Below are 14,895 nucleotides of genomic sequence, written 5' to 3' on the forward strand. Positions count from 1 at the left end.
GATACCGAGATGACGTGAGAAGAGCCGACCGACCATTAAAGAAGATAACAATTTTACGAGCCGAAAAGCTACGTGTCTGTACAGCTGTCAAAGAATCTAATCAAAATATACGAAATCGTACGTTTTTGTTCGAAAAAAGGGCTATACGTCTTTTCAAGAGCAATCATGTTCTTTAGTGTACGAAATAATTTGTTGTTGAAATAATGTAAAGAATGCCTAAGTTTAGCATAACGACGAGTATGAGTCGGGCTCATAAATAAATTCTAATAAAAATATAGAGAAGAGAGAATAGTAATAAGGAAAACATTTCTCAATCTTTACAAAAGCATTTTATGTTCATGGCAGGAGCTAAAAATTTCTATAGTCTCATCGAATAGAAAGAAACGAAGACAATCTTCTCGGTTTTCGCTCTGATCCTGACAGCGGCAAACGTTGTAAGATTAATGATGCGGATTTTCAACGATTTTCACGTTCTTATTAACGGTTACATCGTCAAGCTGAAAACGTATCTCTTCAAATGTACTCTAGGTTTTTTGAAATATCATTTTTTATCATCATTACGTTTTACCTTAACGTGATAAGAAATGAATAATTCACGATTTCAATGTCTATAACTCTACTTTTTCAAAATAATAGAGAATGATATATATAGTATTTTAGTGCGGCACGTTGAACGAACTCCTATAGATGGTTGGATAAACGGACGAATGTGTCTAGGTTTCAGAAACATCTTGCAGAGTTTGTTGTACATACAGAACACTTATATGCGTATTCCATGACTACTACAGGAGTTAAGAATTTTTTACGATCGCACGAGGGAGGACGTAGGAAAGGGGATCGCGACGACGATCCTTCTCATGATGGTTGCGGCGACGAGGAAAAGAGCCTAGGTTTGACGAGGAGGCGGAGGGACGAAAGGAACGACAGTAGAGTCTGTACTGGTAACAAGGATGGCACGATTTCAAGAATGCGGAGCACGTTCTCAACCAATGCCGGCAGCCAGGCAGTAAAACAAATACGCCCTTCCTATATATATATATACGGGGTGTCCCGATAATACTGCGTCTATGCGTCCCACCCCGTTTAGAGGAAGAGTGCTGCAGAGCGAAGTCGACCTCGTTACCGATACGAATGGAGGTAATGCGCTATATAGGTGGTGAGACCCTTTCATAACCCCCTGCGGAAGACAGGTTTTCACGACCGAAGCTGAAATTAACTCGACAACAGAAGTTTCCTTCGTTATTCTTTTTACGTTTATATTTACGATCTTTCACGCTTGCTTCATTAAATCAACTTGTCAAACGTTCTCATTTTTCAAATTCTTACACTTACACCAACAAATAATTTTTCACGGTAAAGGCTCTTATTTAAAATAAATGCCAATTCAATAAAATATATAAGTACAGTTTAACAGAACACTATCAGTTTAAATAAACGTAAAACAGATAACATTATTACCTAATAAACCAATTATGCAGAAAACACACAATGTGTTATTAATTAATTTAAAAATTTATGTATATGTAATCGGAGAAATTTTCGCTTCAAAATATATAATAAATTAATTTTTTGACTTGTTTTTTATGTAATTATGCCTGTCTTTTAATATTTCCACAGATAAAAATTCCAATAAAGCATAGATTAATATTAGAAAACTGTTTACAACTAAAATATATATATATATATAACGCGCAATTATTTCATCTCCTACGTCAGAGATGTGCATTCCTTACTAAACGCACAGTCGCCAGTGGAACGAACACGCCAGCAGAGAGGAACATGAAACGGGCGATAAAGGCGCACAATGGCTGGTACGAGCGCGGAAACGCAAATGTCCTCTTTCAGAGGCGTCCTCTTTAGAGGCCGGGAAGGGTGATGGACAGGTGAAAGAAGTGGCCAATGTGGGCTGGTTTCGACGTCTCATGTGACACGTATGTTAGCAGCTTTTGTTTTCGCGTCCTTTTGATTGAGTGCCGCGTGTTCTTTGTCCCTGTATAGATCCTGCAGTACAATCCCTTCTATCGTATTTTTTTAATTTAACGTCCGACGACAGTGCTTTCTCCGAACAATATAATAGAAAAAATTCTATTTTTGCAATAGTATTATATTAGTACAAAATAAATATTTAAGTGTTACGTTATTAAAAATTCTTATTGATAATTTTAATTTGGTTACAATAAAATCATAATTTTTTGAAATACAATATATAAAAAATCAAGTCTTATATATAAAGCATAACGTTAATATAGAGCAAAATTGTTTTGTTAGCAGCCCCTTTCAAAATTATAATTGTTAATTATTAAAATTTAATATGTTTTTATTCACATTGTGAAAATGTAATTTTATTTATGTCAAATATGATTTGTTTTGTAGAAGCGATGAATGTAAATAATTTAAATAGTACATTCATTATAAATAAAAAATTATTAAATTTTAATAATTTACAGTTAATGCTTTATTAGAAAGAATTTTAATTAAATCTTTCGAATTTAATTCGCGTCATTTGATAAATATTCGGGTGCATTTTATCGATTGTACGCTGCACGATTTTATATGTCATTGGAGATTGAGATTTTATATGTCAATGAACAGTAAAGTTGCGCACGAGCGAATCGATTATATTTTCTTCCAGTCCCCATTACGTAAATGCTCTGTAAACAAGAAACTTCGCCCACACCACGCTCTCGCGGATCTAAACATTCCACCTGCTCTACATTTCCGATGCGCGGTTGAAGATCGTGATCCCGTTTATTCAGCAGAACCTGTTCCCACTCTCGTATTTGGAGCTCGTTGCTTTTCTTGAGAGTCTGATCTCTGATCTCGGTACGGCCAGATCGCACGTGGATGACACCGAGCTGTTGAACTAGGGGACCGAGCTATGGACCAGTTTCCACCTGATATAGATCACGATCCGTTTTCTCTGACAGAGACTACTCTGTTTCGCGGTTCCCCCAGTTCGATCGAAACCTGTTCGTTCGCGTGGCGGTTCTCCTGCTACGAGTTATCCCGTCGAATTCATCCTCGCGGGCGCGTGCCACCGAGAAAACTGGTCCATCCGGATGCTGTTCCGGAACAATGGCCACTGTCCATTCGAACGTATACAAACACCGGGCCACAAAACGCGTTCGGTTAGCCTTTGACTCTCATTTTGAGATTCTCCCGGTCAGTTTCAGCCGACAAAAAAAACTGGTCCATCCGGAGGGAGAGATGCTGCCTCGTCTCTCTGTCCTTCTATCACTGTCCATCGGGGCTAATAAACGCACCACCGCAAAATATGCATCCAGTTGGCCTTTGACTTTTGGCGCGAAGAGGGTTGACTACGATCCCCTTCGTCGACTTCGTAATATTTTGAAAGCACGAATTGATGTTTTAAATAAGTGCAACCCTCTTTTAAAAGGAGTGAAAATTAATTGAGTATTTTGATGAAAATTCGATAGATATAATTGTTGTGTTACGTAAGACTTCACTTTTTTCATACATATTTCAAAGAATTATGATTTTATTTGTAATTAAATTAGATTAATTATCAATAAGAATTTTTAATAACGTAACATTTAAATATTTATTTTGTATTAATATAATTTTTTGCGACGTTCGTACGCTTAAGCTCATTGTCGCGCCTAAAATTGATTTTACCCTAGTTGCCCTCTAACAGGGCAGGAAAAGGGTAGGAAACCAAAGGGTAGCAGAGTGGATAACGCAGGAAACTATTATTGCACTATTAGATAAGTTTTGAACACATAAAAAATATTATTTATTAAGCAATATTATATAATTGTTTTTATTTATCTTATAAATGTACCGATTATTTTATCATAGAAATATATCTATGTATATTCGAATAAGATAACGAGCGCGAAAGACAATTTATCTACCGGGTTAAGAAAATTTCAATGTTAACTGTAGGTGATACACAAGTTTTTAAATCAGTCGATGATATCTTTATTAAGCCGAAAACTCGAGTCAAAATAAATAAAAAAATTATAACTCTTGAATGCAAAATACGATAAAACGATTATTCATTAATATACAACAAAATGCGGTAAACGTTTGATATTTTAGCTGCCAAACCGATAAAATATTTGTTTGCCCTCTTTCGTTCCTAAGCAACCCCCGTCTTACACGTACGTAAGCTCATATGGAGACGTATTGCGACAAACGACAAGTATGGACTTCTAAAGTGACAACATCGGACTGCCTTAGCACCTGTCGCCTCACATCTTGAAATGTACGAACCGAATCCACCACAAATGTGCAACGTTTCACAAAGCACCGAGAGAGAACAAGCCAAATTGCAGAAAATCAAAGAACTGACAAGCATCTTAAAGGTTCATTTTTTAGAAAGTTATAAATAATGAAATTTTTCTCTCTCTCTCTCTCTTATATACATACATTTATTTTTTTTTTGTACTTTTATCGAAGAGTGAATTTCGACGATACTAAAATTCCATTCGATTTATTGTACAGGACACGGACAAGAATCTTACCATATGCGAGGAAATATTGACGACTTATGTCAAAAAACGATTGAAGGTATGCGCAAAATATTATTCTATATATTATTTATTTAGTTTCGATTATTTTCATCCTTTATTGTGTGAATAATCATCATGAATAATATATATATATATATATATATATATCTTATCGAAATACAACGATATCAAGAGTAATCGACAATATAATAATATGAACACCATAAAGAATTTTCCTTAAAATTTATAAATGATGGAATTTCTACCATATAAATTTCATACAAATATAAATATGCTTTGTTACAAATGCGCTAATAAAAAACGCTTGCTCAAATAAATTCATAAAATATAATGCAATGACTCATGATAATGTAAAACTATATGACATTTATTGATTATATTAAAAAATTATATTTAAAAAATGTCAAAAAATCGGTGTGAGATGCGTATAAATTTCTGATGATATAGTGCATATTTATTTCTTTGTGAAATTTACCATCCTTTGTACCAACCACTTTGCCAACCACCGTGCAACGACCAGCCCGGATACCAACCGCGCAATTTGTAACTACTCAATCCGCCTAATCGATACCTGAGAAATCGAACGTACATATCAACGTCAGCGCCAAACCGCTGTTCGAGATTTTTACATTCACGTCGCTGACAAGATATTTATCTGTACTATTTACCACGGCAACACGGGAGCGTAAGTGCCTACATAATCCAGGGGAAGCAAGCTTCTCTTTCCTAGTTTCTTTCCCTCTAAGATTTCCTGGATGCTCGGCTGAGCTTGAAGAACCGTGCTTGCTTGTAAGGATATGTCATTGTTCTCGGCCGTTTTTTCGGCGACGAGAGCTCTGTCTCCCCAAGCCAGAATAATCAACGATAGCAAAAGCTAAAACAATTATCGATGCGTCAATATAAATCAGCGAACGATTACACGAGGTATTTCAAAGTGTTTTGTGATTGTTTCGTTAACAAAAATGTATCTCAAAAAGTGATATAATGAAGATAATAATATAGAATAAACATTAAAAAAAATTATTTAATTGTTTCTTAAACTAATCTATATTTGATTGAAATAATGTTATATGCTAAGCGGATTATCAATTGCAAAATTATTTAAAATATACAATTTCAAAATTAATTAAAATAAATTTTGTTTAATATCACAATAACTTTTATCGTATATTTATACATGTTTGCATGTGTAAATGTATGCTCCGAAATATTGAATCTCAAACACATTTTTTAAAAATAACACACATACGTATTAAAGACACATCTGAAAATTAGTCTAGAAATCGTAATTCACACTGATGACATCGAACAATATTTCGCGTGCAATCAAATTACTAAACAAAATGTATGAGTTTTATATTTTAAGTGAATTAGTGTATACGAATTTAATTGTTTACCAGTAGCTTCATATTAAGCGTGACACACACGAACTGATGCTGTTTGAAGATTGATACTTCTTTTTATACCGAGTAAGTCGTTAGCTGAATTTATAGTGAGTTCTAGATCCATTACACGTAATCTAACTAACATCCCGACTGACAACTCCGCAAGACCACTCCCATGTAAAGAATCGTCAAATGACATAATGGGTATCGCGATCTAATATTGCAATCCATAAAATGTGCGATACAAGATAGATAAAAAATTTAAGTATTTTCATTTTGACGCTTATTTCTCAGCATGTAAAAAATATTATATTATAAAAAGATCAAATCTAATGTGTATGTATATAATAACACATTAGAATTATGAGACAAAATTTTATTAATTACATTAAACGTAAAAGAAAATAAAATTAAAAGGAAGAAAATATCTTACCTGTTGGACAAGATTAAAAATGCTCTATTTTCATGTAACAACAAGAACTAAGCAAAAACATTGACAAACTATCGATGTAATCATTTATCATTTTTATCAAACAATTCTTAAAAATATACCGCAAAGATCTTCACAAATTTTTTTTATATTATTATTATTAAATTAAATTTCAAACTCTGATATGTTTATCATAGAAATAATATTTTATTTTTCATATATATGTATAAATATTAATATGTATTTCTTTATTTTATATATAAATATTGATTTTATAAATTAAAATATATAAATTGAAATTTATGTTATATAAATTAAAATATATTTTGACAAAAATCACACAAGTAAAAATTCGGTTCATTATTAAAAATCAATGAAAGCATCTATTACATACTTATTGATATTAATTGAATTAAAATTCAATTGAATAAAAACTCCTCCGTGTAATAAGATTATATAATGTCATGAAAGCTTTACTTTGCAGCAATTGATTTCATAAAATTGTTTCTGATCGCAATGATCAATTTCGTTCAGTAACAGCCGCTTTGTCATTAATTATATATTTGTCACATTCCATAACATAATAATGTTTAGAACCTAATTTAAAAGCATTTCTAATTCGTGTATGTAAAATTGGCGTCTCATTTCTTCATTAAACTATTAAGAACTCTAAAAGTATTGAAAATAAAGCAAAAACTTTTAATTATTTATGAGTTACGAAATAAGACATCAGCTTCATACACTCCTCTACTAACGCTATAGAAATATTATAAACCATTTCTCACTCACCGATACGTGCAAAACGGAGTTGTAGTACACAGCATATTGATCTGAAAATAAAATATTCCAATTATGTATATACATGTGTGTCATCTCAAAACAATGCAGTTTAGAAAACAATGTTTTCATTTTGCATACCTCGCAGTTGCCTCGCTGTCACCCGATGCCTCCCCGGGCCTCCTCCTCCTCTCTTGGTAGCACTTACGACACTCACGAAAATACGAATAATTACGCCCGACACTTTACACGGCACTCCCGATACGCGAAATTTTACACGGCACTCCCGACGCGCGACACTTTACACGGCACTTCCGACACTACGCGTAAATTGCACTGTGTATATTTACCTGTAACAAATAAAATACATACATATATTAGAACAATATCTTATTATTTTTTGCATTATAACATACATGGTATAAATATGCATGAAGTTGGCATCTCAGTTTGCCCCAAGTGGCCTATTTGTTTAAACTATCAAGAACTATTGAGAATATAGCTAGAATTTTTAATTATTTATGAGTTTTAACGAAATCAGAGATGTCAACTTTATATATATACACTCTTAAATCCTTATTTAACAGTTCACACTCGTGTATTTAAAAATAAAATATTAATGAAATAAAGAAACCGCGCCGTTCGCATTATTGTTCAAATTAAATTAGCCAGTCATCTTTCATATAAGGATAAGGTATTTTTAATCCAATCAGTCTAATGTAACGTCAAGTGTGCTAGGAATGTTGACGATTATGCAATCACTGAGCCCTTCCTTATAAACGCGCAGCAAGTTTTTCTTTTATCTTTCCCTCGCGAATCGTCGTTTTAAGAGGTTTTTGTCATCGCTAAACTAGGAAACAGCGACTTTCTCATACAGAACAGGTCGTATACTTATTCTGTCTACTTGCGAAAGTCTCAACTAGGAAATATCCGAACTAACGCAATGTGTCGTCGTCCGTTGCCAGCCGCGCCAACGACATCGATCGGACACGACAAACGATACTTTGAATCGTCATTTACTCTGTCATCAGCCTTTCGCAATACCGTCATAAATTCCTGTCTTTCTTCTATTGTCACAGCTGATTATAGTCACGTGCACCGTAATTGTTTTTATGAAATCGTTCGCATCAATGAGCATGTATATTTTATATAACACCGATATATTTGACGTTAAAGACAGATAAATAAAGAAATGTAGAAAGTTATGCTTAAATAAATTGCTTATTATAGAGATCATTAAATAAATTATTATAAAATATATAAAAATTTTCAAACATAAGCGCAGTGTGTTAATTAAAATGTGAATAATATTTTTAAAAAACCGAAATTAATATAAATTGCAAATTTTATGTAATTTTTTGAAAATAAGCTTTATAAATTTTTTAAATTATATTATATGAATAAAATAATTCTAAATTATTTTATAAATTATTTTATTCACACTTAATTATTTCAAAATTTGCATTTTTTTAAATAAACAACTCATATATAATTATAAGATTGTTAATTCATATGTATTATAAGAAAGTTTGTCATAAAAACAATTTTTTTTATATTGGCAGTTATCGATGGAATAAAGATTTTTTGTACTCATTAGACAAGCTCGCATAAGACTCCGAAAGTAAGAAGAGAGAAAGAGAAAGAAATCAGGTTTTGGCATTAAGTATTAATTAATTTTACGCCTACATGCATCGGTAAATCTCCTTTCACTCGCTTAGGAAGTTATAAGAAAAATGCACAAATGCAAACGTTCACGAAAGATAAAGTATTTCATAATTTTAACAGTTGATTTGGTTTTCTTCAAATTTTTTAATTAAAAGATTTAACAAAACATCCGAATTCTACATCAAATAAAATATTTATCTAAAATCTACAGGTAGTAATAACTCTAATTGTAACTAATAAGTTTCTTATAAAAATTAATATCCTGATTGAGAAAATTAATTATACAAAAAATTGCATTTCTTATTAAAAAAATTAATTAAGTAACAATTAAATATTTAATATTAATAATAATAAAAAATTAAAAATTAAACATTCGATATTAATATTGTAATATATATAATTTTCTTGATTACTTTATTAATTTTTTTAACTAATTAGACTAATTTAAAAAATTTTTTCAGTTATGTCCTTAAAATAATAAATCATTGTTCTACAATCTAATAATTTTTTATTTCAAAAATGTGAACCGCTGATAATAGAAAGTGACAAGGAAAATCTAACTTAATTTTATGTTTCTTTTGAAAATTATGAAACATTGCCAAATATTGCGATAAGCGTATCATTTTTACACGTACAATTAAACTAAGAGTGTAGTCAACCAAAATTGCACGTCTAGTTCTTTTTATATTCTTTTGGTTAATGATAATAATTCAATCGCGAACACGGTTCCGTACTGCACCTCTTCCTGCGCCCGTCTTGTTTCGTATCGCTTCAGTTGTCACAAATCAACGAGTCAGCCCGTACAATTCAAGTGAAACTCGACATTTCTTTCCGATATTATGCAAAAATTTATCCCCGCCAGTTAAGTCATTGTTTAGCGAAACTTACGCCGTTGCAATTGACCGACAGTCATCTTGGAATTCTGAGACAGGAAACTTTCGTGCAATCTGAAGCTCTTTAGCGCTTTACTGTTGAATATATTTTTCTTACAATTATAATTATTTATCCATAAATTATCATACTTTAATCAAAATAATTACACAATAATAACGCAACGTGTTACGTAAAACAAATCGTTTAAAATATAAATGACATGTGTGAATCCTCCGCAAATAAAATAAATAAAAAATAACAAAAAAAACGTTGATTGTTTCATCGCAAAAATAATGTGTCTTAATTTGCATAATTGAAAGTGACTCAACGTGTAATCTGAGTTCAATGTGTGGTACGCGATTATTTTCGATCGTCAATTAATTAAGTGTCTTCCAGAATGGAATCGCGTACACGAATATTAGTTCTCTGCTTATTATACGTCGCTTGTGTTTCTGAAGTATTATCAGAAGAACTCGAGTTCGGAGCGAGAGTTTCGAGAGCGGGAGACGTCGAAGATCCGAGAGTAGATACACCTATACAGGAAACTGATGGACTTGATAGACAATACGCATATAAATTACGCGATAAAAGAGCTCTCGGTCTTCTACTATCGGGTTTGGCGCAGATCTTTGGCTACACGGTGACTCCGATACAAATCGCCTCGCTACCGAATCCGTCGAACATCACAAGACCTGTCGCAATGTCGAACACGCCTACGATAGGTAACATCGTGGGACAACAAGTTGCGTCTTCTCGACCGACGTCAATGAACGTCACGGCGCCGGTTCGGAAAGAACAGGAAACTATCAGATTCACCGGGGTGTTAAACTTCGGCAATAATTCAGACATTGTGGGGCACCTTCAGCGCTACGAGCAGATCTTTCACGGTCGTCAAAATAACATGACAAATACAATCCCGCGACCCATATCGATGCCGATGTCTCTCCCGACAATTCCGGATCCGGGAATGAACTCGGTGACCAGACCACCTTTGCTGGCGCCATTTTTCGTGAAGATTCCGTTGCCAATCTCGCCTGATCTTATACCACTCATGCCGATTGAGAATATCAAGTTGAATCTCACCCCGGATGTTTCAATCGCGAACGAAGCAAACAAGACCGCGGAAACGCCGGTTCGGAAAGAGCAGGAAGTGATATATAAAAATAATGAGAATAAAGAACTATACACGGTGGAGAAAAAGAATATCTACGATGAGAAGGACGTGATGAAACCGGTGAACATATATAATCATCAATTACACATCGACGAGCCGAGCTCGCAGCAGAATGATAAACAGCAACAGGAAGAGCGCGTTGAACAGCTGAAGGATCAGAAGGTACGGACAAACTGCGACAGGAATACACATCATAAAGAAGACGAGATAATCGAGAGAGATAGAAACCGAGAAGAGGAAATCGCTAATCGAAATCCAGAGCACGCTTCCAATTACAAACCAACAGGGAAGAAAAAACCAGCATATGACGATGAAGAAAATGATGATGATGAAAAAGATTCAGCCGAAAGATACGAAGAACGTAATCAAGAAAATAAGTCTTCGAAGCAGCATCTAAAGAAGGATGAAAGCGAAGAGGAGGTTGAAGACGACGATTCCGACAAACCGTTTCGCGGATACAAGCAACCTGAGAACTTCGATAAGTATATAATCGGCTATAATCAGCAATTACCTCTCGGCGACTATTATCACGAAGGTCACCCTGAAATGATCCGCGACAGCTACGGTGAAATATTGAACAATAAAAAATTAGAGGACGACAGAATCGCCGGTTACCTTAGCATGTTCAAGCATCCGTACGTATACGATTCGCAGAGTGTTCGCAATCCTGAAGACGCATCTGAGGAAGATGAAAGAAGGCCATCTACCGCAGACGCTTACGAGGAACACTTGACTAGATTACAGAAACTCAGAGAAGAATACGCCTTGCCGAAGAATAAATATGAAGAGTACGACTTGAATGATGAGGGTGAAGCGCAAAGAGATGACAGAGATCACGAAAAACTTCAGAATCTTACATCGGCGCGAGGTCCTAAAACAGGACGTGTTCGTGTCGAGGATAATCGCGCGAAAACTGGACCGCCAAGGCAAAATATTCTGCACGACGATGCCGCGAAATTCGAGACCACAAAGGAAGAAATCGATTTCGGGAAACACGTGCCTCTGATCGTGCCTATACGTTACATCGATGCGAATGAGAAGACGCAGCAGGCGACGACGCGACAGCTGATCTACGAAGACACGAATAAATTGCCGAACGGCCGATTTTCCGGAAACAACGTCGGTTCCACGCGAACCCTCGCCAAAGAGAAGCTGACTCCGCAGATCGGTTTACCGGAACGACCGCGAAAATTGCACGAAGGCGAGCACAAGGAACTGCAAGTATGGCCACCGCCTTTTGATTACGCCTTCGACAATACGCAACCGGTGAACACTATAATTTCGCCGAATTCGCAGAATTATCCTTTAAATTATTACCAACATGTAAAAAATATCGCGGCAAATGACGCGAACGACAACTCTTCGGAACAACCTTCCGGTTATCTGGTGGTCGTTGGTAACTCAGCAAATCCCTATCGAAATCCTTATGTTTATTATTTCCCAAACGAAAACATAAATCCGCAAAATTCAGATTATCATCTCAATACCGAAGGCACGTATCAGCGAAATCAAATCCACGTTCCTCAACAAAATACTAATCAACAATTCATCCGAACGAACTCTAATCTTACCAAATATAATCTGAACGAGACCAAGAGAGACCGCTATCATCAACCACCTGAAGAACCAATCAATGTTCTCGATCGTTATAGATATATTTTTGGAGAAAGTAATCCTGAAGGCAAAGAATCAGTTAATATTAACGTAAGAACTCAAACTCCTAATATAGAAAATTGGTCGAACAAAATATATCAATCGCAAGCCGAACAACCTTCTCCGGTCTTCGTGCAACTGCAGAATCAGAATGTGGCAACTTCAAATCAGAACGTACAAAGTAGACCTTTAAATTCGCGTTATTCGCGGCCATTAACGAGACAAAAGAATTCGCAACCAAAGGACCAACGCAAAAATAATAAGGCAAGGATTCCGCAACCGATCCCGACAAGTAAACCCTTCGACGATCCTCAGAGCGCGCACGACTTCTTCGGCTTCAACAAGGACGATTATAGTTTCGCGGGCGAAAGCAGCGACGCATTGAAAGTTGCTGAAGAGAATGGTAAAATTGTGAAAGAATCGGACGTGCCTGTCGAACCGGTCGTTTATCATCATGAAAGTGTCGTGCAACACGCCGATGAACCGGAAAATGATACGGAGAAAGCTACAGTCACAGAGTACAGGAATAAAGTAGCGACCTTGAAGATATCGGAGCAGAGGCAATTAAAACCGAACGGACCGATCCATTACGTAGACTTTATACGCAATATTTAACTTCGGTATTTCCGGTAGAAAGAATTCTAGTAAAATATGCGACGTGGTTGTTACATAATTTGTATATTATATTAATGAAACTTATTTTGTGACGTAGAAGATTTATCACATGTTTAATATCAGCATCTGTTGCTGGCACGAAATTTTCAAATTGTATGTAATTTCAGATTTGAATAAAATTTGTTATTAGAATGTTATTAATTGTTAAAGAAAATAATTAATTGTTAATGAAAATATTAACAGCATATAATATAAGCATCTATAAATTTATATGCTATAATATATTATAGTATTCTCTCCCTTTCTCCTTTTGTTTTCTAATATATATATATATATATATATATACACAATATATTAAAGGACAATATACACATGATAAATAATATATATACATCAAGACAAATAATTTACATACAGATAGATAATATACATTTCATATAAAATAAAATTTGTACAAACCTGTGACAGGAGAAATATATATTAAAAAATGCAAATAACTTTCTATACGGTTCAATAATTTTAGAATTTTATATGTTAAAGGGCAAATTATTAATTTATATAATATCATAAATCACAAATTCAGTAATGTTCTAATAATATTTAATTAAAGCAGATAGAATAATATAATTCTTTTGTTAATTTTTAGAAATTTCTGTTTAGAAATTTAATTCATAATTAAATTATTTTTAAAATTAAATAATTAATTATATATTTTAATGGAAATAATTTCAAATAAATCTTTATCAATAAATATATATGTTATTCTAAATAAAATTGTTTTATAAATTAAAAATTGTTTACATTGTCTTATATCATTTAAATATCTTTTAGCACTCATACATATGTTTCAGGAAAAAAGAGAAGAAATACAAAGAAGAAACGAATTAGAAAATAAGATGACCGAAATACTGGAAAATTTAAAAACACGATTGTTAGTTGAATAAGGCAATTTTCAAATGTGTATCAATATTTATGTATATCTTCACTTATTATTATATGACTTATATGCCTTATGTCGATGATATATCATTTACGTTAATTGTTATTATATTCTATATCGTAAGAAAATAAAATTATACATTTTATTAATGTCAACTTATACTATTAAATCAGTTTTTCTTACTAGAATAAATTTAAGTATATTTAGTTAGGTTCATATATATGCATGACGCTCGACACATCCTTTTCCGGATATAAATAGTCAAAAATTAAGTTTGGCGAATATATATATATATATATACAATGACAAAATTTTTGTCTCTTACTATGTTTCTTTATATTGAGTTAATCACACACACATTACATAAAGTTTTGATATAGTATAATCCTACCTTTTTGACTCTAGATGAGCTGAACTCACTCTCTCTCTCCCTCACCCTTTCCCTCCTCCCTCTCTCTCTCACTTTTGAGAGAGATACAAACATATCGAAATTTAGCATACAAAACGCATCGCAATTCAAATAAACATGCGTAAGTCATTTAAAACCGCACGCGATCTCAGATTTACGAAATATTTGATGATTTTCGATTATTATTGTCGCGGATCGATGCAATCATATGCAACAGTTGCAAGTAAAACGAAATACATACAATTTTAAGAAGGTTTATAATGTCTAGCGTACAACAAACTATACTATTTGCGTTAATGAGTTATACGTTACCGGTTTTCGATTGCGAACACTTCCGCACATTTCTTCCGCGCGTTTTTTCCGCAAAGATAACACGAGCAGCAACTCTATGCGCGCACTATGTTTCCACAATATGGCGGCAAAGTTTGGCGCGAAAGTCTTCTTGTTGCCTAATGTCGCCATCTGTATTAGAAGGCCA

At 33.8% G+C, this 14,895-nt stretch overlaps 3 protein-coding genes and 1 long non-coding RNA gene across 4 annotated transcripts in view; 2 read left to right on the plus strand and 2 right to left on the minus strand.

Annotated features, from left to right (window-relative positions):
• Positions 1-14,875, minus strand: part of LOC114940410 (uncharacterized) — a 54,041-nt gene extending 39,166 nt beyond the window's left edge. Inside the window, exons 1-3 of the long non-coding RNA XR_003821440.2 lie at positions 14,730-14,875; positions 7,230-7,438; positions 7,101-7,141 (exon numbers count right to left, since the gene is read on the minus strand). This is a non-coding gene — a long non-coding RNA (uncharacterized LOC114940410). The remainder of the gene's footprint in view (positions 1-7,100; positions 7,142-7,229; positions 7,439-14,729) is intronic.
• LOC114940409 (uncharacterized) lies at positions 4,115-14,163 on the plus strand. Its single transcript, XM_029315082.2, has 3 exons — positions 4,115-4,328; positions 4,468-4,533; positions 13,920-14,163. The coding sequence occupies exons 1-3, from the start codon at positions 4,227-4,229 to the stop codon at positions 14,010-14,012; spliced, it is 261 nt and encodes an 86-aa protein (XP_029170915.1). The 5' UTR covers positions 4,115-4,226; the 3' UTR covers positions 14,013-14,163.
• On the minus strand, positions 4,917-5,993 carry LOC114940408 (uncharacterized). Its single transcript, XM_029315081.2, has 3 exons — positions 5,894-5,993; positions 5,165-5,370; positions 4,917-5,067 (listed from the first exon to the last, which is right to left on the minus strand). The coding sequence occupies exons 1-3, from the start codon at positions 5,903-5,905 to the stop codon at positions 4,968-4,970; spliced, it is 318 nt and encodes a 105-aa protein (XP_029170914.1). The 5' UTR covers positions 5,906-5,993; the 3' UTR covers positions 4,917-4,967.
• LOC114940405 (uncharacterized) lies at positions 9,479-13,202 on the plus strand. Its single transcript, XM_029315078.2, has one exon. It carries the CDS (start codon positions 10,024-10,026, stop codon positions 13,066-13,068), a length of 3,045 nt encoding a protein of 1,014 aa, XP_029170911.2. The 5' UTR covers positions 9,479-10,023; the 3' UTR covers positions 13,069-13,202.
• Positions 14,876-14,895: the final 20 nt, after the last annotated feature.

The sequence above is a fragment of the Nylanderia fulva genome, unplaced genomic scaffold (genome assembly GCF_048542155.1).
Source record: "Nylanderia fulva isolate GAGA-0341 unplaced genomic scaffold, ASM4854215v1 Scaffold16, whole genome shotgun sequence".
Taxonomy (NCBI): Eukaryota; Metazoa; Arthropoda; class Insecta; order Hymenoptera; family Formicidae; genus Nylanderia; species Nylanderia fulva.